Source organism: Cydia pomonella, chromosome 12 (genome assembly GCF_033807575.1).
Source record: "Cydia pomonella isolate Wapato2018A chromosome 12, ilCydPomo1, whole genome shotgun sequence".
Taxonomy (NCBI): domain Eukaryota; kingdom Metazoa; phylum Arthropoda; class Insecta; order Lepidoptera; family Tortricidae; genus Cydia; species Cydia pomonella.
In genome coordinates, this window is record NC_084714.1 from 11,456,126 (window position 1) to 11,478,892 (window position 22,767).

Here is a 22,767-nt window from a genome sequence, read left to right on the forward strand (position 1 = left end):
AGGTACCCTTTTTTGTTGCTCACGGCTGGTATTTTTTTCCTGCTATTGTATACTCCAATATCTGGGAGACCGTGCAAATCTTTTCTCGGAAAACATATAAAAACGTAAGACCAAGCTAGATCGATTTTTTTGCCCCCGAAATACCCCATATAGCAAATTTCATCGAAATCATAGACCAGTTTCCGACATTACCGAAATATATAAATACAATAATTGCTCGTTTAAAGGTATATCCAAGATAAATGTTGTTAAACTCACCCTTCATTAAATAAGCCGGTAAACTGAATAGCGCTAGATAAAACGCTAAAATACAAAACTTTCAGTGGTTTTTAAAGATGCCTTAAAAATACGAAACGCCGACGAAGTCTTCTCGATTACCAACACAAAGCGGATGCCCCACACAATAAAGCCGAGATATTAGCATTTTTGCGTGACAGGAGTTTAGCTTATTTCATTTCAGACAAGCGGCGACGGGGATATTACCTTGGCTATGCTAACAATGCTGTTATGTCGTGAGTGTGAAGAAAGTGAAAGAAACTCACAATATTACGTATTTATTCAGATTGTAAGATAAAAGAGAATAGAACTTCTTATCTACTATGCTCAATACTATTAAAAATAAACGCAAGAGTTTAATTTAAGACCAATTACATACTATTTTACCAATTATTTATAACCAATTATTTTAAAATATTTTACATTGTATGTTATTTAATGTTATGGGAATAAAAATATATATTTAAGTACATCTATTCTGGACAGAACATTGGAAGATAGGAGTAACGGTCGCTAGCGGACAATCACGACGGGGAAACCCTCAAAAAGTTAGACCGACGATTAGTTTAAGATCACAGGAAACCGTAAGAAGACATAACAGCATGCAATGCGCCAACGGTCGTTATGGAGATTCTCGGAGAGGTCTTTTGCCCAGCACTGGTCTTTCTGCTGATATAAAAGATGATAACTCAAATTGTAGCCAAGAGTGATGTGAGGCGTACGGTTTGAATGTAAACTAAGTTGCTCTTATCTGGCTGGAGTCGTAATCGGATGCGACACGAATTTAATTACTAAGCTGTCGGCGGGTATGTATCCATCTCAATTAGGGCCGGCGTGTACGTGCGTCGCTATTGATAGCAACAAGGCAAAACAGCCTAAAATTAGACTTGAATCATTAACCCCTACATGCCGTAAAAGGTTTTCATAATGGTAATGCTTGTTTACTTGTTTGTTAATGCATAATCATTATGTGTCAAACAGGATCAGCCATGTGTGTCGATTAAGTCAGTCTAATTTTATGCTTCGAAGTTAATTAGCAACAAGGCAAAAATATAAAGACCAGAATTACAAATTATATTTAGCGCCATTTATTTATTTATACTTTAAGGAATACCACAGCTACAAAAAACATTATACAGACTTAGGTAACAATATAAAGCCAATTACAGGTACTCACACATGGAATAAATAATATGACATGCGCACAGTTTCGGACTGCAATTTTTTTCATAAATATTATGGGACATTATTACACAAATTGATTAAGTCCCACAGTAAGCTCAATAAAGCTTGTATTGGGAGTACTTAGACAACGATATATATAATATATAAATATTTATAATTCCTTAAATACATAGACAACACCCATGACTCAGGAACAAATATCCATGCTCATCACACGAATAAATGCCCTTACTAGGATTTGAACCCGGGTACTTGTGAGAATAAAAACAATCTGATCTGAAATAGTTTCTACAATCGTCGACCGTTCTACAATCGACACGAGTTGCGAATTACCTTTTTGCACGTGTATCATAATGTACTAATAATGTTATTGAAAAAAATAGATTCGCTAATTTTTACTGAGGGAATAGAACTATTAAAAACATCAATATCCAAATATCGGGGTGCTTAGCCAACGCGCCAATCGTTAAAGCTACGAAGCTTGATTTATGAGCTTGTATGTTATTTACAGGAAATACCAATTACCCGAACAGTGGATAAGAGTTCGACGAAGTTTGTTAAGATGCTGTGAATCAGAATACATTAATGCAGATGCACGGACTTGTTTTACTAGCAAGATATTAAAATTACTCCTATCTGCTGATTCCCACAGTCATTTCGTACAGTTGTGTACGTTGACAAAATTAAATAGTATTTTTTGAGTAAATTGGGCAATCAAACTGTCATTGAAGTAAGAATAATAATAAGTTTATTATCAATAAAATACATAAGAGAATATGTCAGGTCTCTCCGCACTAGGCTATATCGCGATGTGATATGACTGTATCGCGGGGAATCAGCCCGCGTAGCCAACATGCCAATCGTTAACGCTCCGTGGCATAGCGTAGTCATATCTCCTTATCACTCTTCCATATTAGTGCGACAGTGATAATTGTGTTTCGCTCGCTACGGAGCGTTAACGATTGGCACGTTGACTACGCACCCTGAATAGAATATGTAAATTACGAGTAGCATAACAGAAAATAGTTATTTACGATACAAGTGCGGAAAGTATCCATTCGGTCGTCTTTTAATTTATCACCACTCGTTGCGAATTTCCTATTCGCACGTGTATTGTACAGCGTTATACAGTACATAGGCCTTTTAAACTTTCGAAATAGGCACAGAAAGAAATACCCTATGTACTGCAATAATATTTGTACTGTAATAGTAGATTGTTAACCAAGGGATGAAATTAGTGCCTTTCACCCCTGTTAAACACTACTTTTCATTTTGAATTCGAGGAAAGTAACATACATGTGCATTAAAAAAAACACGGCTAAGTATAAACTTCATTAATATTTCTTGGGGGTACTTTCAATTAACTATTTAGGTAAAAATATCGTTATTTATGGAATGGAGAGTTAAAATTATCAGAATGGAAATTGTACAACAAATCCATTTAAAACTATTTTTTTTTGCTTATCGTATAAAAGATAAAAAAACGTACTTAGAAAGTACAGTGTTCTAGAGCATAAACGTATCATTTTCTGCACACTTTTTAGAACAAAAACTACCCACTTTCAGAGCATAAGAAATAAAAAAAATATTTTGCTTGTAATTATTTATTATTATATTTGAGTGAGATGGGAGGGAACGTGGTGTGATGTATTTGGTGGGCTTATTAAGGATGACTCACGCTAGACCGGCCCTGGCCCGGGCCGAGGCGTCCGACACGTCATTTTCTATGACGGCTGATCGGTGACCACGTGGTGCTTTCCATAGAAAACGATGCGCCGGAAGCTCCCTCCTGGCCCAGGACCGTTCTAGCGTGAGTCATCCTTTAAAAGAAGCAGTTCAGCTGTACCCACTTGTGATGCTTAGAATATAGGCACTATGAGCAATCTCTCGCTGCTTATTTAAAATTTACATTAATGATTATTATGGTGGTTTTTAGTCGGAGGCTCTGAGTTAAATTAAATTGGGGGTTTACGGAAAAGCACTGTATAAACAATACCGCTTGAGATTCACGGCTATGGCCTACGGCGTAGCGCGGGGCACGTCGCCGCCCGTAGCACCGTGGGTGAACTACGTCCGCCATTGTTATTGCACGTGGAGATAATATTCTCAAGCTTTGCTTTTCGTTTGCCCTTACGTTTATTATATTCTTTGTTCATTCATTAAAGGTTTAATAAGGGGTTAAGATGCCTCTAAAAGTAATAGCATAAACAGACGAATTTAAACTAAAATATAGTAATGTTGACGACTATCATAAAATTCATACCGTATTTTAGTTAAACCAACATAAATTATCAATCAGCTAAAATAGTAAAATAACATGGTAAAATAGCGAATGATCATAAGATTTTATACAACCACAAAAGTTCAAATAACTTGTCATTTTACTATTGGTGAATTAACAATAGGTGTTTTGCAATCAATCATGAAGCTTCGTAAAATTTGTTTTTACTTTACACTCGTTTTAACTTTAAAATCATGAAAATAAACTAGAGATCTTCAAGACTGAAAATTATCTTTAGCATATCTTTGAATACTATTTCTTTGTTTTGGTCTAGAAATTTTACTTATAACAGCTAAAAGATCAAATCCATGATAATTTCAGAACAAAATTTAAAATCAGAATCGAGCTCTAGTTCTGAAACAATATTTATAGCGTTCTTTATTGCCTGTTATATTGACGTGTTGTACACCAAGGTTGTACACGTAATAAGCAGTATATTCCAGTCGATGTCCGGTTGATCCTATGATATTGTTACAGACCGGCTGGTGGAAGGCGAGCACATTGTGAAGCACAGCACGTCCTCTGTGGACACCGCCGCATGGTGAGAATATCCCCGCTTTATCACTGCTCTTGTTTACTCTATTCATATTATACTCGGTCACGTTTTATGGACTATCGCCAGCAATTTATACGTTTGACTTTCCCGAGGACTATTATTACCACTTTAGTTCGGACCTGCCCTACACCTGACATAAGAGTAAGGTTTGGAACATATTTTAAGGTTTAACACGTTTGGTACGAATTATTGACTATCAGCTTTTAAGGGACTTACATATCAATCTTTATATTTATTCCCCAACTGTTTCTTATATAAAAATATTACCTTTTCCAAGATAAACGATTCTAGGACTTTTTAAATGATAAGATAATAACGTAACTGTCGTAAGATAAAATAACTATTAAAAATGTTGTTAAGGACCTAAAACTTAATCCACCGAGACGTCTTACATTTAACCTTCGAGCCCATACCTATCTCGAGCTTAATAACGAATGTATAAGTGGTCACCGGCACAAAACTCTTAAAACTGTATAGATCGCGTCATTCACGACGACGCGTGCCTTGAGTCGTAAATATCATGTTATTTAATAAGGTTAGATTTGACAAATCTGCACATCATCGTGCATGACATCGCATCGTGCGTGGCATCGTGCATCGTGTATAATCAATTACGTTTGTAGTGTGTCAGTTTTACATTATTCGAGATGTATAAAAGTCACTAGCGAGCAATAAACATTGAAAAAGTTAATGTCAATAAAAAATTGTGACACACTTTTATTCCTGACTTTACTTCTCGAGACCTTTCTAATAAGCATAAACTCGATATGTTTGTGTTCTTCCATCGAGGAGTTCCATTTGGCTACTTTCCGACTGCATCAACAGATCAGCTCCATGTTACCATATTATTGTACTGTCACCGGAATTATGGAAGTACTCCAAATTTTAACTGAATCAAATATCAAGAAGTGGTCGGTTTAAGTAACAAGATTTGAATCAAACATAATGTACAAACAAAGAAACAAACATATGCAGTGAGGCTAAATAAAAGTGTCTAAAATATAATGAAATTGATTAATTCGTATAACATCATAATTGTTGACGTCATATTAATTGAATAGCTATTGTTAGCCACAAATAACATGTCAGAACAATGTTACGGTAGCTCGCTGCAATGCCAATGTAAGTTACTTGATATAACAGTTTACCTCCACAATTTCCTGACAGTATTGACAGTTTCATCGCAAACAAACAACTGAAATTCAATATTGCGGATCGTATAAAATAAAAACAATACCTCCTGTATTCAGAACTGACAAAACCAGATTCATCCCGCGCTTGCAGATTTGCTATTATTTGTGTACTAGGTACCGACCGCTGGCCGTTACTGTCATTTGTTTCAATAACTTTATTTGAATTGATACATCTTTATCTAATACTGACTGTACATCAAGAGTTAAGCTAATTGCATTTATTCTGTTTAAAACTCGTAAGTGTTCTGTAGTTGCATAAATTAATTTCATTAAAAGCACAATCATTTAGAGTTGTATAACATGTTTTATACAATACAATAACCCCGGGTCACCTTCATTATATGGTGTTCGATAATTAAATGAAGCAAGAGTACAAACTGCATGAATCGTAATTTTGGACGTTAAGCTCATAATGGTCCAAGTCGTCAGGCGGCACGATTTATACTGCTCATCAATATTCCTTAAACAGAAACCGAGATACTAAATACTGCGGCCGTTTAGAATACAGCCAAGTTAAAATGTATTTTAGCCCAATAACCATTTTAGAGTCAGGAATTAGTTACTATAAATAACGCGGCGGTAAAATAATATTTAGTTTAGGTATGGTATAGTATTAGCTATAGGTGCTTTTTCAACGTTTAAATTGAATAGATTTGTTATGCTAAATTCAGTTCAGTTAAACAGAGCTCTATTATATATCCGTAGACCGTATCGATATAATATTAGGTAGAAAATGTTGCATCCAATTGTGCAATGCCGGATGGCGCCCTAATAGCCAATTATCTTACTACTATTGAACCGGAACCCTCTTATATATTACTGGCTACGGCGTCTTAGAGGTAACATGCGTTAACATCGATATAAGGTATTGTTCTATCTGTATCATCTATCTAAAGATAATACACATATCCAATAACGGCATCTATTAAAGCTTTTAATTTGAATATCATCAACAATATTCTGATATAGTTACATTTTTAAGTTTCCCTCATGAACTTCGTGACCTTTGGCGTAAAATCATATTACTCTGTGCTGCGATCGATTTGCAATATATTAAAGATCAATATGTTTGGCAGTCTTTACTACATGCGACTGGTGTGGCGAGGGATCGGTTCGGTAGAGGAAGGCACGGTGGGCGGTGGTATGCGATTGCTCGAAGCCGCGTGCGCCACTGCGTTGCACTACGCTGACTTAGTGCACGGCGCGCTTGCAGACCAGGGCTACTATGACAACCACGGTAAGTTGAACACCTTTACTACTTGCGACTGGTGAGGTAGAGGAAGGCAAGGTGGACGGCGGTATGCGGTTGCTCGAAGCCACGATGTGCGCCACTGCGTTGCACTACGCCGACTTGGTGCACGGCGCGCTTGCAGATCAAAGCAACTTTAACAACCCCGGTAGGTAAGTAAGCTACATACAACTAGCAACACTTCATTTCCATTGAAGGCCTTAACTAATTGCAATAAGGTTTACGAATGATCTATCAACAGTAAGCGATGGTACCACATTGTTTTTAGTTTTTAGTGCCTGTTTGCTTTTTTAAAGACAACTGACAGATTTTAAGACCGTACTAATTGTGTAATGTTGCAGTTAAAAGTCATGAAAGTTGTAATGGATGTATAATATTCGTATGTGTACCTTGTGGTTGAAAAACAATTATGGTCACATATGGTCATGTTACTACAACATTGACCACGAGTAGTCAAAATTGTATGTCAAATTGCGTTCTTGTACTGCATGGTGCGACCGTAAATTAATAACCAACACATGATTAGGGCAGCCGCCGCAAGCTACGGCGTCTAAGCAAACCGCTTTGTAACACTATCAACACGCCTTTCACTCCATTTGCGGCAAACTAGCCAACCAACGTGCCAACCACAATACAACACACACATTATGCTGCAATTGCTACAGTCAGGAACAGTAAATTTACCAACAGGGTATATTATAATTCATAAGTATTATAACAAGAGTGAAACAAAATACAATGGGTACGCAATTTAATTGATGGAATGAAATAGGTACCTAATTGCTTAGTTCACAGAATTATAAAAAGGTAGATCTTACAAATTATGCTTACGTTGCGACACACGTGTGGTAGGTACGTAACTTTATCACAACAGTGCCCTGGGTGTGTAATTTTAATTGTATATGTTACAAAGATCACTTTTGTAGGTAAAGCAGAGACGCTTTCCGTATATATTTTCGTATATTGACCCGCCTGTTGCTATCGCTATTGCTGTCAAGTTCGCACGCGCATAAATTATATCTGTCAAGTCCGCTCAGTGACATTGACAACCGGCATAAGGGTGGGACAGCAATAAAATTATGCGAGTGCAATAGAGATAGCAACAGGCGGGTCAATGTAGGAAAATCTTTATGGAAAGCGTCTCTGCTTTACCTATTTGATCGAGCATACCTATAAAGACATTTCGCGCTGACAAAGTATTTATAAAGTATTAAAAGCCGGAATTCCATATACCGGGTGTTTCCTGTAACAGGAGCAATGAATTAAACTGTAGACTCTAGTACACTCCTCAAACTCACCAACATTTGTTCAGCAACTTTTAAAAATAACTTATGTTTTAATTTTTATTACACATTGAAGTTAATTCTAAGACGCAATGTATTGCGAATTTTGTTACGTTTAAAGCGTGACAAGCAACGTCAAACACACTGATTTCAGCGTACATTGAAAATAATATTAAATTTGTATGAAAAAGATAAAATCTAAAGATTTCATAATTTTTAAAATTTATTAAGCAAATGTTATATCGTTTTAAGAGTACAATATATGGTTTAATTATTTGCTCGTGTTACAGGAAACACCCGTTATAATAAAACAGCTTTCATTATTTAGGCCTCGTTCGCGCCTACATGAAAAACATACGCCCGTGTAGAATAATATTTAGTACGGGACTGTTTTCCCTCAACGGAGTCTATATGAGGTAGTCTGTGATATATAATCGTTACAAACGGCTACTATATCATGTTACCGCTTACCGCCAATTATCTTGTAAATTTTTACACATGTAACATAAACATGGAACGTTCTAAGTGTTACTTCACGTTACTTGAGGTCTACTTAATCAGTCAAATACACTTAGGAGCAAAACTGTCCCAATAGTAGCATATTAGCAGAATGTGGAGAAGTTGATGTCGATCAAGGGGAGGGGCACATGGTTAATACATAACAGTACCTACTCCTTGAAATTTTCTAAAAATCCGCCTAACATATGATGTACAGTCAGCATCAATAGTAGCGGATGAAACAACGCGCCAAAATTATCTGATGTTCCGGATAACATTTCCAAATACAGATAAATCTCTGAAATTCACGTTCCTAAGTATATCTTTTACGGTCTTAATTGTTCTGCGAATAGAACCATAACTTTATGTTAAATTGTTACAGAATGGCAAATACTTTTGACACCTTGTTTGATCCGCTACTTTTGATGTTGACTGTACTTGGTATTTACGGTTATTTTGTAATTTCGAATCGAAAAGTAGAAAAAAACACATTTTTATTTTTTCCAATATTTACCCGACTGCCGTTAATGTTTTTCGAGTGTATGTATGTATGTACATATGTATGTTTTTTTGTGGCCTCCTGTAGCCTTTAGGCCTCCTGTAGCCGTTTACAGCTTGATGGATTTTGATGTATGAGGTATCGTTAGATTCGTCTTGATCACGGGAGTGTCATAGGATTTTTTTTAGGATCCCCCTCCCTCGTTTTTAGGATCGTCAAGTATAAACTGCAAGGAACCACCATGAATCTGGTCGTCGTCGTAGAACTTACAAATGGTTCTTACATAATAATCTACAAAATTTTCGTTAAATAATCACAACTAAAAAGTTATAAATAAATAAAAATATTATGAACAAAGAAAAAACCCGCCTGCACACTAAAAAGAGGAAAACAAGCCCCACAAGAATATTATGAGGCTGATGGTATGTATCGCAGGCGGGGACCAACTTAACCGCCACCAACGAAAATCACCTATGTAACATTCTGCTAAATGGTGAACTTAACAACCAACAACCAAAATGACTATAAGTAACCCTCTGTTGGGCCCCGCCTGCGATACTTACCATAAGCCCCACAATATGTATTATATGTATGTATTGTGGGGTTTGTTTTCCTCTTTTTAGTGTGCAGTCGGGTTTTTTTTATTTTTATAATAATTAATTTATTTTATTTTATTTCCTCCTATGGAAACTCCAAATAGGGAATTCAAGGAGTACTGTTAATGTATTAACCATGTACCCCTCCCCTTGATCGACATCAACCTCTCCACATTCTCCTAATATGCTACTAGTGGGACAGTTTTGCTGTATATCTGAAACGTGTAAATTACTAGCTTATTATGTGGTTATTCATTTCCACAGTGGTTTCTGATCATATATTTTCCGTAGGTAGATAGGTTTGTTATCCTTATGTATGGCTGTGAGGCTTGGACACTAACACTGAAAGAATAGAGTCAGCTCCTGGTAGCGGAAAGAAAGGTGGTACGGAAGATCCTGGGACCTATCAAGAGAGATGACGGCACCTGGAGGATCCGTAAGAATGCCGAAATCGAGGAGTTAGTGGCCGAACCCAATATCATCGGCTAAACAAAATACCACAGACTTCGCTGGTTCTGCCATTTACTGAGGATCGGGGTGTTAAGAGAGCTTATTTAGGACGACCGACTGGTCGCCGTCCAGTGGGTCGGCCCAGATACCGCTGGAACAACAGTGTACAGGCGGATCTGTGCCCACTCAAAGCCGATAACTGGCATGAAGTGGCACAGGATCGGGACAGGTGGCGTTCTCTCGTTTTGGAGGCCAAGACCCTCTCTGGGTCACTGCGCCACAAAAGTTAGTTAATTAGTTAGATAGGTATGTTTATAATAATAGTCTTTAGACAGACAGTGATTTGTTTTCTATTTACAAGTTTATCGATAAATATCGACGCGAATTTTTGAAGATCAGTACGTACCTATAAGTTTGTATCAATTAAATAAATAATAAATACGTAACTTATTAATATCTTTGTCGCCTTTTCAACGAATAAAGAAGAAACGAACAAAAGAATAAACTTTCCTTTTATGCATAGATGTCTAGAACTTTTTCATTATTAACGCGGAAAAAGAAAGATTTATTCAAGTTAACCGTAGCTTTGCATTGCAGATTTATTTAACATTTTAAACCTCTAAGGATTCCCGCTTAGTTGGTATAAACCTCAAGATAATGTTAACGAAGCTGTGGATTACAAGGATAATTTGTATGCAGGTCAAAACAAAACGACGGAGGAGATATGCACAATCGTCAACAACTTGGAGTACGTGCGCCGCTCGTTAGCCGAGTACGACGATGAACACATGTAAGTGCGAAGTGGCGCAAGTGCGCTTACAGGTGGAACGGTGGGAGCGAAGTACACACTTGAGCAGAGCCAATGCACAGGTACAAGTATGGGTATAGGAGTATTTGTGACGGAATTGAGTGGATAGGAGTTTCCTTTGTCATTTAAGAGGCTGTCAATCTAAAACGCGCACACTGTCTATTTGTATCGGAGTTAATGATATAGCACTATCGCATGTTACTGGGCCTCGGCAAGGGAATAATAAGAACTCTATTGAAATAAGAAACATGTGGGTTATTTTTGTAATATTACTCGTAAGCGGTTTAGGTATAAATGTTTTGAAATTGCGATTTTAATTGCAAACCTATAAGTCAAAAACATAAAGACATAGAACCGTTTGCAAATATTTTGGAGCAGATATCGTTAAATCTTGTATCGAGTACGGCCTCGCCACTTGAAATAATTTGAAATAATCCTAATGATTATCAACATATATTTTTTTTTATATTGTAAATAATCGTAACTAATAAAATAACTTTGGTGTATTTTTCATGATACCTATATCTATTCGTCTCTCTGAGAAAAACCTATTCATACATCTCACGAAAGTTCTTACTTTCGGAAGGACAAAAGTGGGAACGAAGCCAATTTAAAAGCAATTTTAATATCTAAATGATGTGATTTTGTTATCTTGCGCCTGTCCGTCTCGGTCGCGCCAATACATGCCTGGCCATGGCCATGGCCTCAAGGTTCCAATCAGAATGCCAGCGGTGGCAGCTTGGTTGCATATTTATCACTTGTCACTATGTTTGTCACTTTCGCATAGATCTACATACTTGTTAGAACGTGACAGGCATGATGGTGACAGACGATAAAAATGCGACGTAAACGTAGTTATGTCAATAGGGAATATTAAGCGAAACTCCTTGCAGGGGGTGCCACTACCACAATCCAGCAAAATCCGAGGGTCTACCGCGAAACAATAAAATCGAAATTTCGTTGTCTAACCTCTCTATCACTCTTGCATATTCGAGCGATAAAGACGCAGATAACTAAATTTCGATATTCGTGTTTCCCGGTAGGCCCTTTGTAAACGGTTTGCTTGATGCATCAATGTCATATTTTACTATCTGTGAAAACTTGACAAAACAACAAAACAAAAAAACAGTTTAAGGCACTAGCACCTATCGTAAACCATGGAGTACGTACTACGATAGGTGCTAGGGCTGTAATCTGGCGGCAGAACATTGCAGTAATACTTCATATTAGTTCCTTCCCTTCCCTTAAGTGTCCTCTTACTAAGCGTACAGTGGGTACAGTCACCTTCAATAATATGTTACACAACGAAGGCCGCAAAAATATCTGACACGATCTTATTTGTAGAGCCATATATAAGAGCGTGTCACATATTTTTGCGCCCTTCGAAGAGTAACATTTTATTGCAGGTGGCTGTACACATGCCACTCACTTCACTGTTCTGCACGAGGCATAATTACATTAAAAACTCTAGAATGGTTTATCAAAGAAAGATCAAACTCTAAAAATAAATTTCTGCTGATTAATTGAGAAGGTAATGTTTTATATTTCACTTAAATCATTTACCTTCCTGAAACTGACGTAACGAGCGCGTCGAGCGCTCAATTACAGAAACATGAATTATAAATAAACTTTCTGGCCGAATTTAATTGGTGTTATATTACAAATCGTGGAGCGCTTTTACTGGAATTATTAAGTGAATGGTATTATATAGTAGGAGATACGTTATAAAGGAGTATCTACCCTCATCCGTTATGTATTTGTGATTAGAAATAAAATGATAGATAATATTTACATTGACACATTGCAAGCAGGTTGCCTAGTAAAATTGCGTACGGACAGATTTTTTTTGACCTTAGGTACTTTTATTTTTTATGAAATCGTATATTTTATCAAATGAAAGCTAATTTTATACATAATCTAACTGTAATAGATTGCCTTATTAAAAAGTTAGTCCTGTCCATGGCTGCCCAGATTAATCGATATTTATGTGAAGTCTAGTCAACCATGGATTAGATCAACTTAGTTCTAGTTTTAGTTATTAGGTCTATTTCCATTTGTCAGTGTCAAAGTAACATTTTTGGTTGAAGAAATATCACTTTTGACACTGATAGATCAGTATATTGAAAACAGAACTAATAACTAAAACTAGAATTGGCCTGTATAACTTACTTTAATTGAATAGGCTACATACTTTCTAAAAAAAAAAAATCTAACCTACCTACTAATTACGCTTGAATAAAAAAAGTAACTGCTGTCAGTGTAATAACAATAGAAGCGGTAGTTAGAAAAAATCTGCCTCTAAGTGGGTTGAAAAATCATATAGCGCAGTGAAATAATGGAATATTCCATTTCAGCAGTTACATATAAGTATTATGACATATGGTATTAGTACATAGATACATTTTGAGCTCATATAATTAAAACTCCTAGAATTTGACAAGTTAACTCTCTACAAACTTTGCAATAACAAAATCAGAAATATCCAATGAAAATATGACGTTTATGGCACTCCCACACTTCGTCTCGTCAATGTCGAGTCAGAGTTACCTTGGTTATCTGGTCTGGACCTATTAACTTAAATACACATGAGCTCAACATTTAAACATAAATCATAATTACATATGCGCCTGTCAGGGCGAACGACGAAACCGCGCGTCAGCTAGTGCGCGGGGCGCTTGGCACGTTGGACGCCCGCGCGGCACGCGCAGCGGCGCCACTCGCTACGCGCGCTCGCCCGCCTCTTCGCAAGGCGGTCTTCCACCTCGCATGGTCACCGGATACTCTGCCTACCCCGCAGGTATATTGACCTTTAACTTTGTTACATTCACGTATTTTAAGTCAAAGATTACTCAACATATTTCCTCCTTAACGAATAGCTTCAACGAGAGCACGCACAGTGGAACAGACGCAGATTGCGGGCTGTAGTTCTCTATCCGCGAATATTTGCTCGGCGCGAGCGACAGCGGCGGGAGAGGTGGCGAGGATCTACGCGTTTTCGCTATTATTGTCAAATGCTGGGTTGCACATTAACATAACACGTCATTTGCTAAAGGTCCACATTAACCACCAACGTAGTATTCAAAAGAGTTTACCGGCTCAGCAGCAATTTAGCAGATTTGGCAGATCGTTATGGAGACCCTTTTTATGTCTGTGTCTCACAGATGTTAATTACTTAAAAGTATATAGCTTTTCACATGGCAATCAGTTTTTCTATTGCTCATCTTCGCATTTCATCACAGGCGATGACGGGCATCTTACTGACAATCGTACCGTTGTACCTATAGCCACTGCCTTATTCAACAGTGTGTTGCTGCAATTCCCAATTCCCTTCCCTTGGCTTAACCGAGAACAACATTTACGAGTAGAATTTTATATTAACAGGCCATAACCCCACTCTTGGAGTTCCTGGATCAGCATCTCTCATCACTGAACACGTGGCTGTTACCGCGCGCATTCATCCGAGCTTTGGCTGGCTGCTGGAGCGCCGTGCTGAAAGAGGTGTCATCTCAGGCTGATGCTGGTGGCGCCGAAAGGCCAAGGGTTTACCATTCTAGACTGCGGGAGGCGTTAGACTTACTTGCAGAGTTTTTCCACGCTGAAGGAAAAGGTAAATTATTAAAAGATTTGGCATTAATAGTGTTGTATTTTGTCGTAATCTTAATTAACTTGTCGTAATTTTCAATTAATTACTCTCTTATTTTATTCCAAAAGTTCAGTAAAATATCACAGCTTTAGTGCTCTTATTTCTTTGAACACAAAGCTCGTACTTACATGTATGGATAACAATCAATAGGTACTTTAAATCGTTGACCATTTTGACCGTTCCACGATTGCTTGATTTTTCATAGGTTTACCGATGTCGGAAGTTCACAACGCAGATTGGGGACGGGTAGAACAAAGAATGCAGTACCATCAAGCTCCGACTGATGAGTTGCTTGAGCTCTGGCTTGCAGATAGACTTGCAGAACAGATTCGGACACCACTGCCATCGCCTTACGGATCAATATTAGTCAGGTATGCCACTATTTGGACTATACTAATATTTCTTTAAAGTTATCCTTGTCAAAAAAAAAACATTTTTAATACCAGCTTTTATCTCTGGTTGTACTTTTCTCTCAACAGACAACTAATACAAATTGAGACAATACTAACAAACCCAAACACAATGAGGTTACGTTGTTTTATCACAGAGTTCCTCCACCTTCGGTCTTCATCATTAAAATCAGCTCAAGGGTACCATAATACTTCAGTTTTATCGAATAAGGGGAAGTGGGTCTAATTTAGCTTGCAAGATTTAATTATAGACCTACAGACAACATGATAGGTGAAGGTAAATAAAAGATTATTAATAAGCAGTAATTAAAACCTTATTTTGATCCCTTGCTGGGCAAAACCCTGCCCACTGAAACGCATCTAGATCTAGGTCCGATGCTACTGCCATGTTATAAAGTTAAATACAGTCGCCATCAGATATATCGGAGTGGCCAAGGTGCTCACAAATATCTAAACGGAGCACCTCGGCCGCTCCGATATAACTGATGTCGACTGTACCTGTATAATTAATGCAAAAGGTTTTTATAGGGTATACTTCAATCACGACTCGTTGTCGGTGGAAGTGCTATCAGCTCGCGATGTCATACCACTGGACCCCAACGGCTTGAGCGACCCATTCGTCGTTCTAGAACTAGTGCCTAAACGACTTTTCCCGAAAGCTCACGAACAAACTACTAATGTTCAAAAGGTTAGTCATTCTTTCCTTCCTCAAGTTCACAGTCACTTCAAATCCATTTTTCAAATTGTATTGCTACGGATCTAAAATGTTACTTGAAATACTTAAATAAATGAAACCTAGAGGTGGCTTATGGATTAGTAACTTCAGATAGCAATCTAAACTTTGTATCAATCCAGTTAGAAGCTATAAAGCTTCCTTGGCTAACACAGAAATAGAGCACAATTTCCGATACCGTAAATTATATAACAGGTTCTGTTGCTTACCGAAGTTACTTTCATTATAGATTATATAAGTCGTAACGATTATTTAGGCATTGGCTGGTCTCGAACGATTAACAAATAAACGTCAATGTATAGTTTTATTTCCTTTTAGTCTAAGTTCGCATCATACTTAGTTAGGTCATAAGTTTTGTCACAAAGGTTTTGACTGATAAAATTTAATCCAAAGCTTTTAATAAAAAAGTATGCCATGATTTGGAAGCTAGTTACATACTGATCAATACTTAATATAATTACTTTAAAATTTAGATCGCGTCTTGATTTACTACTTGTTTACTTTGGGATTTTCGCTAGTCGCGAATACGCGGCTGGATTGTGAAATATTATACTTTACAAAAGGAAGTAAAAATCAGTTTCACATTAATACAATAGGTACATTACGCTTCTCTGGTTGTACTTTTCTCGCTTACGTGGAAGGGTCGGCTCGGAAGCCTGGGACTGCTGTGGACCAGGCCCAGACCGCCAAGCGCCGCAAATACGCGTTCTTGTCGAATGAGTATGAGTTTGCGGCGCTTGCAATGGAAACGCTAAGCCCGTGGTCGTCCGACACCAAAAATTATGTCAGAGAAGTGTCAGTTCGGCTGATAGGCATCTCGGGCGATCATAGGGCTGGCGCTTTCTTTGCCCAGAGGCTAAGTCTGGCGGTGCAGAGGGGTAACGCCGCCAGCGTTCTTGCGACCATGCCGGAAGGAAGTGATTTGGGGGAGATCTTTTATATTTAGTTTTTAGTTTTAAGTTGTTTTGTGTTAGCATAAGTTCGATTTATTTGTTTTAGTTTTAAATTAGTTCTTTTAATAAATAGGTACATTTGTTTATTTGTATGAACCTACTTTATTATAACGTTATTTTTTCACAAGCATTTAGTTCTTCAAGCCGGTACTTCAGCTAATACCCTTAAAACTTAGGGTACTTTTCAGAGACACGCTAATTTTTTACTGCTATCTAACTAGTAGGTTTGGTAAAACACGTACAGTTGGGAGAATCAACTTTTTAGCGTCACTCGTTGCCATGGTTACGATTAGTTGTCCAGGGGACAAAAGTTCATTGAAATACTGATTTTATGGTACTTAAATGTATTAAACTTGCGTTTTTGTGGTCGTTATAACCAATGTCCATAATGGGCCCCCTACTAAGCATGTTAATAGAACGGCATACAACGTCTCTTCAAACAAACTGTGCCACTGTTGTCCCTTGGACAACGCGACAGGATAACAAAACAAAAAAAGTTGATTCACCCAGTTACAATTTTGGTAATACTAATACACATGAGTTATATATATATATAAGGAAGATAAAAGAACCAGCTTTTGTTTTATGTAAGATATTATCATAAAAAAAAGAAAAATAAATAAATAGGGAACAAAATCATATTGAACAGGTCGCGTATTTTGTGCATGTGTTTTTATAACATTTTTCCGAAGATTACATAGAATTACGGAAAACTGAAACAGCAAATTACGTTAAATCATTTCACCAGCTTTCAACCCATGTATATGAATAATAAGGGATCAGTACCTACCTATACTTAGCTTTTTTATCAGTCAAAACCTGACTAAGTAGCAGTTTGTTATAAAGAATCAACCATATAATGGCATAACGTAGCGTATACGGCGCGTCGCAATTTTGATAACTACAGTTTTCACAGTAAAGCTGCAGCAGCGTAGGGCTGTAGATAATTTATGTTTGTTAAGCTCATCACATCAAGCGACTTAAAATACACAAACGAATTCCGCAGAAAACCCTGAATCCAATATGGGACGAGTGTTTCGAGTTCGCGGTGTCGCTGGAGTCGTGTCGGTCGCCTAAGGCGGCTTTGGCTTTGTCCGTGTGGGATCGGGACGTGCTGACCGCTGACGACTTTGCCGGCGAAGCCTACGTGTCCCTCTCGCGGATTCCTGGCGTCAACAGCAATGCACCGCCTGACCCACTGCGTCCCATTGAGCTGCCTCTTATGCAATTACATGATAGAAGTAAGTATTTTCTACTTTGAATTTTAGTAATATTAACAATCACTAAAATATTATTAATATTGACAGTTACCAAAATATCACTTTTAGAACAACCATTTATTGCCAATTGTGCTTTTCTTTCGAGACGATTCTAACGAGCGCGTAAGTTGAGTTGATGGGTTTCCATCATCAGATGAAATTTATGTTACCATAATACTACATTAACGTCGAACTTATGTGGATGTGTTAAATTTCAGCTCAATCGGAAACCGAGAATTGGGTAAAATTTTACTTGTAATATTTTGGTTTCGGTTTAAACACATTTATTCTCATAAGAACAGAACAGTTCGCTTACATGAGATTACAATAAATTAACATTATGTAACATATTCCAACACATCTTAGTAAATATTATTATATATATATATTCTTTCAGCTTAGTTTTAAACATTGTCTCTGAATGAGTTTCTTTAACATTTTTTGGTAGGTTGTTATACATTTGTGCACCTTCAGATAAAATGTTTTTTTTTTTCATAATTAGTTCTATGTCTAAATAATTTTATTTTATTAGTATTTCTTAAATTAAGTATGTCTAAATTTTCGTTTTGTTAATATTAACTGAGAGTGTATATTCTGTGTAAGTAACTTATCGATGAGTATGCAAATACAGTATGTGTATAATTGTTTTAGATTAAATAGTTTTGTTTTAGTATAAAGTGAGTTTGATTTCGTGAGCTAAGGATATTGAAATAGAGTTTTTACTAGTTTATTTTGTGATCTCTGCAGAAATTGAAGATTTGTCTTAGCTGCGCATCCCCACACTTCAATTTGGTATTGTAAATGAGACTTTGCTAAAGAGTTATATATGAGTAGCCGAGCTTTATAAGGTATACAGCCCGCACAATGTCTTAATGCTCCTGTCAGAGAAGATAGTTTGGATCTAATTTTATCTATATGACTTTTCCAGCTTAGTTTCTCATCCAGTATCAGGCCTAGTAATATTTTTCGCTAGTGGAGCGATGTATGGTATCGTTTTCTATCATTATAGTGGGAGGATGCTGAAGTTTTTTTTTTGGAACTCCGATTCAAAGTGCCTATTAAAAAAAAAAAAGAATTAGTAGTATTAACTTTGAACATTTAGTTTGTATGAACATTTGTTTAAAATGTAGTTAAATGTATAAGTTAACATGCTTTCAAAAATATTCAGCGCGATTCTGAAACGCCGTGAGATGTAAATATTCCAAATGAACATTTACAAACTTAGGAATATTTTACCACGAGCCTGAAATTTTACTCGGAAGTTACTGTAGCTTCTGGAAAGTCGACAAGAACCCTAGTTTTTTCATAAAAACTAGAGCGGCATTTTAATAATTTACTAAGTGTCTGTCTAAATAGTTACAAAAATATTCTAGTTAAAATTGTGTAGATATCGCCTTATTTTTTCTTTTAGTTAAAGTTTATTAATATGTGTATTACAATTGTTTTTTTACAGATCACCCTATATTGCAAATTTTGGAATCGCGTACCACGGACAAAGTTGCTATAGACTTCGTCAAAAAACAAAAATTACGATTTGCAGAGCAGTAAAATAATATGAAAACAATGTCAATATTATTTTGTTATTTACTAAATGACGTTAATTTTATTGAAATTTCTATTGACGCACAACGTCCATTATAATGTCGACAATATATTAAGAATATTTTACAAATTTTCAATACTTATGAGATCATATTTATTTATTTATATAAATATTTATAGATTAGGGGAAACAAATGGTGGGTTGTATTTTAATACGTCTAGTTAACTGATTTAGACTTTTTTTTGGTTGCAGCTGATATTTAAAAGTTAACTAATTATGACAAATGTTGCTATTACTTTAATAATATACTTATGTAATCGTGGTTGTTTTAAAACCCAAATAAAAATGGTAGTTTGCGCTTTACTTCCAAGTATGCGTTGTAACGATTGCCCCAGATATTTGCCAAATTGTATTTTTCGTTATCTCTTTGTTATTCCATTCCTACTTATACAGAGATGTCGAGCGCATCAGTATTAATGTATTATATACTACAAAGACTGTGTAATTCTTCACTCACGAGAGAATTTTATTGTGTACGTGTACCTATAATTAGTATGCACCCTCGGAGCTTATGTCCCTAGTCGTAGTCTCTATTAGAATTCCTGACCAAGTACTTTAAGATTCGTCGTTAGACATTTCACTATCGGTTCTTTATATATACCCGCTTTATATTATGTACATCTACATTGAACACTACAGGCACTTCACGTTATTATACACAACCTGCACTGAGCTTGATATGCATAATTATGGCTTCCTTCCATATTTGGTCACAAAATATCTATTTTATTATGCACTTTTACTCTTAAGTGAACCACTCTTCAAATTTGTATGAAAAGATTTTGAACAAACTCGGCTTACTTAAATAATAGTAAATACCTCCACATGATCCACGCAAAAAGAGCTTTGTATCACACGTAAAATATGTATCCGTCATTGTAATCTATAAAAATGATTATTTACATTGTCTTGACGACTGATTTTCATCGTTAGTGTAATTATTGTATGAAGATATTCAAAATTTTATAACTATATGTGAAAATTGTTTATTGCGTATGTATACAAGTATACCTATTGTTATTATAGAAGAAAGTGTATTGATGTGTACTATAACATAGAGAATAATTCATATTGATTATACCTATACTATTAAACAAAGGGATAGTTTTACGTCACATTAACAAGGATCTATATCGTGTCAGACTACTCAGTGTGTAGATAATGTGTCACCTAATACATGTGCTTAGCTGTCAAACCTACCTAATTATAATAAAAAAGGTAGGTATATTATCCAATATTTTCTTACTTCAAGATACGTTGAATTTGAAATAACCAAGAAAGACATACATTTTACGATGATTTAATTATTAAATTATCAACGCCTTTTTCATGGTTGGATCTTGCCAATACGATACCTAACAAGGAATTAGAAATTCGACATATCCAAACAACCAAAAACCATATCACTGAGCTTTTAATCACACATTTTTATCTTTGTAAGAAACAGAAAATGTATTATTAAATCAAAATTTTACAACTTTTGAATAAAATCAAGACCATTCCATGAGTCAATTATTTAAAAATAGGCTTTTTGAAGGAACATTCTTTTACATGAAGCAAACATATTTTGGATCAAATTTTCACGTCACAGTGAGCTAAGCTTGTATGTACATGAGTAAGGTTTTTTGTGTAGCTCCTTGCCAAATGTTTAAAGGGTCAGGCTATTAGCGAAGGTCGAAAGTAATAATAGGCTCGTTACTCGAATACGATAGATACTCTGATCGGGGAAAAGTTGTGCCAACAGGAACACACGTTCAGGATTTTTTTGTTGTTCAGATATTATACTCTCAATTACGATAACAAGACTTGCTTTATCAAAGGAAACTTTTAAAATACTTTATCAATGACAAATTAACATTATATACGTGCACGATGAATATAACGTACAGTCGCCATCAGATATATTGGAGCGGCCGAGGTACCCAAAAATAACTGAACACGCACTCTAGCGTATTGACAATACCCGACCAAGACCAAGACCTTGACCGCTCCGGTAGATCTGATGGAGACTATACATAGATGCCCGTCGTGTACACAAAACCGAATTTTAGTTGGCTAAAATATAAATAAGTCTTTAATAAAACTATTTATCTCCGCCATTTGGAGATAAATCTTTTTTGAAGTGAAAACTTCTTTACCGGCGCTGTGCACTTTTTGTGACGGGAAAGAAATGTTAAACTCGCGTTAGGGGTCACGTGACCGACAGATTGAAAATTCGTAAGACGGATACATGACATCATGGTGACGTGCAAATTGAATGTCAGCGAAGACTGGTTACTTTTGAAAAATCTATCTCTTTCAAATGTGACATTTTATTTTCTTCATAATCATAGTGCTGACATAACGGTTAAAGAGGTTTAATCTTTGTTAATTGTGTTGTATTGTATCTTTGTGTTGTTGGGTGTCCATGATTGTAGATACTCAAATTTTTCCTTACCAAAAAGTTAAATAACAGAAAAGAAGCGTGATTGTTTTACTTAATATGACGGTGAACGATTCTTTAACATTTACTGATTGTATAGGCTGTAGTCCTGCTCATGTCTCATGAATTAATCCGTATATGTATATTAACACTAAAATTCGCATTTCAAAATATCTTCCACACTCAAATTTATTTACGTAGGTTTATTAGACAATTATCTCTTTTTATAAAACTGCTATTCAATTTCTCCAATATATCAAAAATGCACAACGTTAATTTTCAAGTTTTCACTTCTGCCGGCACTCCCGGAGTGTAACCCGTTTTTTTTTAATTCGTTTCAGTCTTATAGATGCAACCCACACAAATACAAAAGTTCCGATATGACTGATGGGTGCTGTGGAAAGGCGCATTTTAAGAATCATTTATTACTAAGCTATATTATTGATTTTTTGTTCTTCCCATATATTTTAATGAACGCTAAAACCTCGTATGCACAACTTTTCCTATTCATACTACAAATTAAACCAATAACCTGCAGACGAATGTATTTTGTAATCCAAGAAACATGTGTTACACTTCCTGAAAAATGTCAGGGAAATTGTTAACCCGTTTGTGATATAATTTGCCGTGATGTATGTACCTACTGTAAACTATTATAAACACTTGTGTTCCTGGCTTTAAATAAACTCTATGGATGAACGTTGTTTTGATTTATTTATTTTACTCTTTAGAAGAAATATGACTACTTATAATAATACTATATATAAGTATAATAGACGCTAAACCGAAGAACATTTCAAGCACGGGTTATTTAAAAAGCATTCTGCAGGCTGTTTGAATTATGATCGAGGTACAGTCACGTGTGAAAAC

The 22,767-nt window shown here is 36.2% G+C and overlaps 1 protein-coding gene across 1 annotated transcript in view; it reads left to right on the forward strand.

The window, feature by feature from the left end:
• Nucleotides 1-22,596, forward strand: part of LOC133523578 (BAI1-associated protein 3) — a 159,678-nt gene extending 137,082 nt beyond the window's left edge. The window contains exons 18-26 of the mRNA XM_061859243.1: nt 4,220-4,283; nt 6,568-6,728; nt 10,766-10,856; nt 13,509-13,671; nt 14,256-14,481; nt 14,723-14,888; nt 15,456-15,615; nt 17,620-17,854; nt 19,326-22,596. Coding sequence (XP_061715227.1) covers nt 4,220-4,283; nt 6,568-6,728; nt 10,766-10,856; nt 13,509-13,671; nt 14,256-14,481; nt 14,723-14,888; nt 15,456-15,615; nt 17,620-17,854; nt 19,326-19,420 — 1,361 coding nt within the window. The 3' untranslated portion in view covers nt 19,421-22,596. The remainder of the gene's footprint in view (nt 1-4,219; nt 4,284-6,567; nt 6,729-10,765; nt 10,857-13,508; nt 13,672-14,255; nt 14,482-14,722; nt 14,889-15,455; nt 15,616-17,619; nt 17,855-19,325) is intronic.
• Nucleotides 22,597-22,767: the final 171 nt, after the last annotated feature.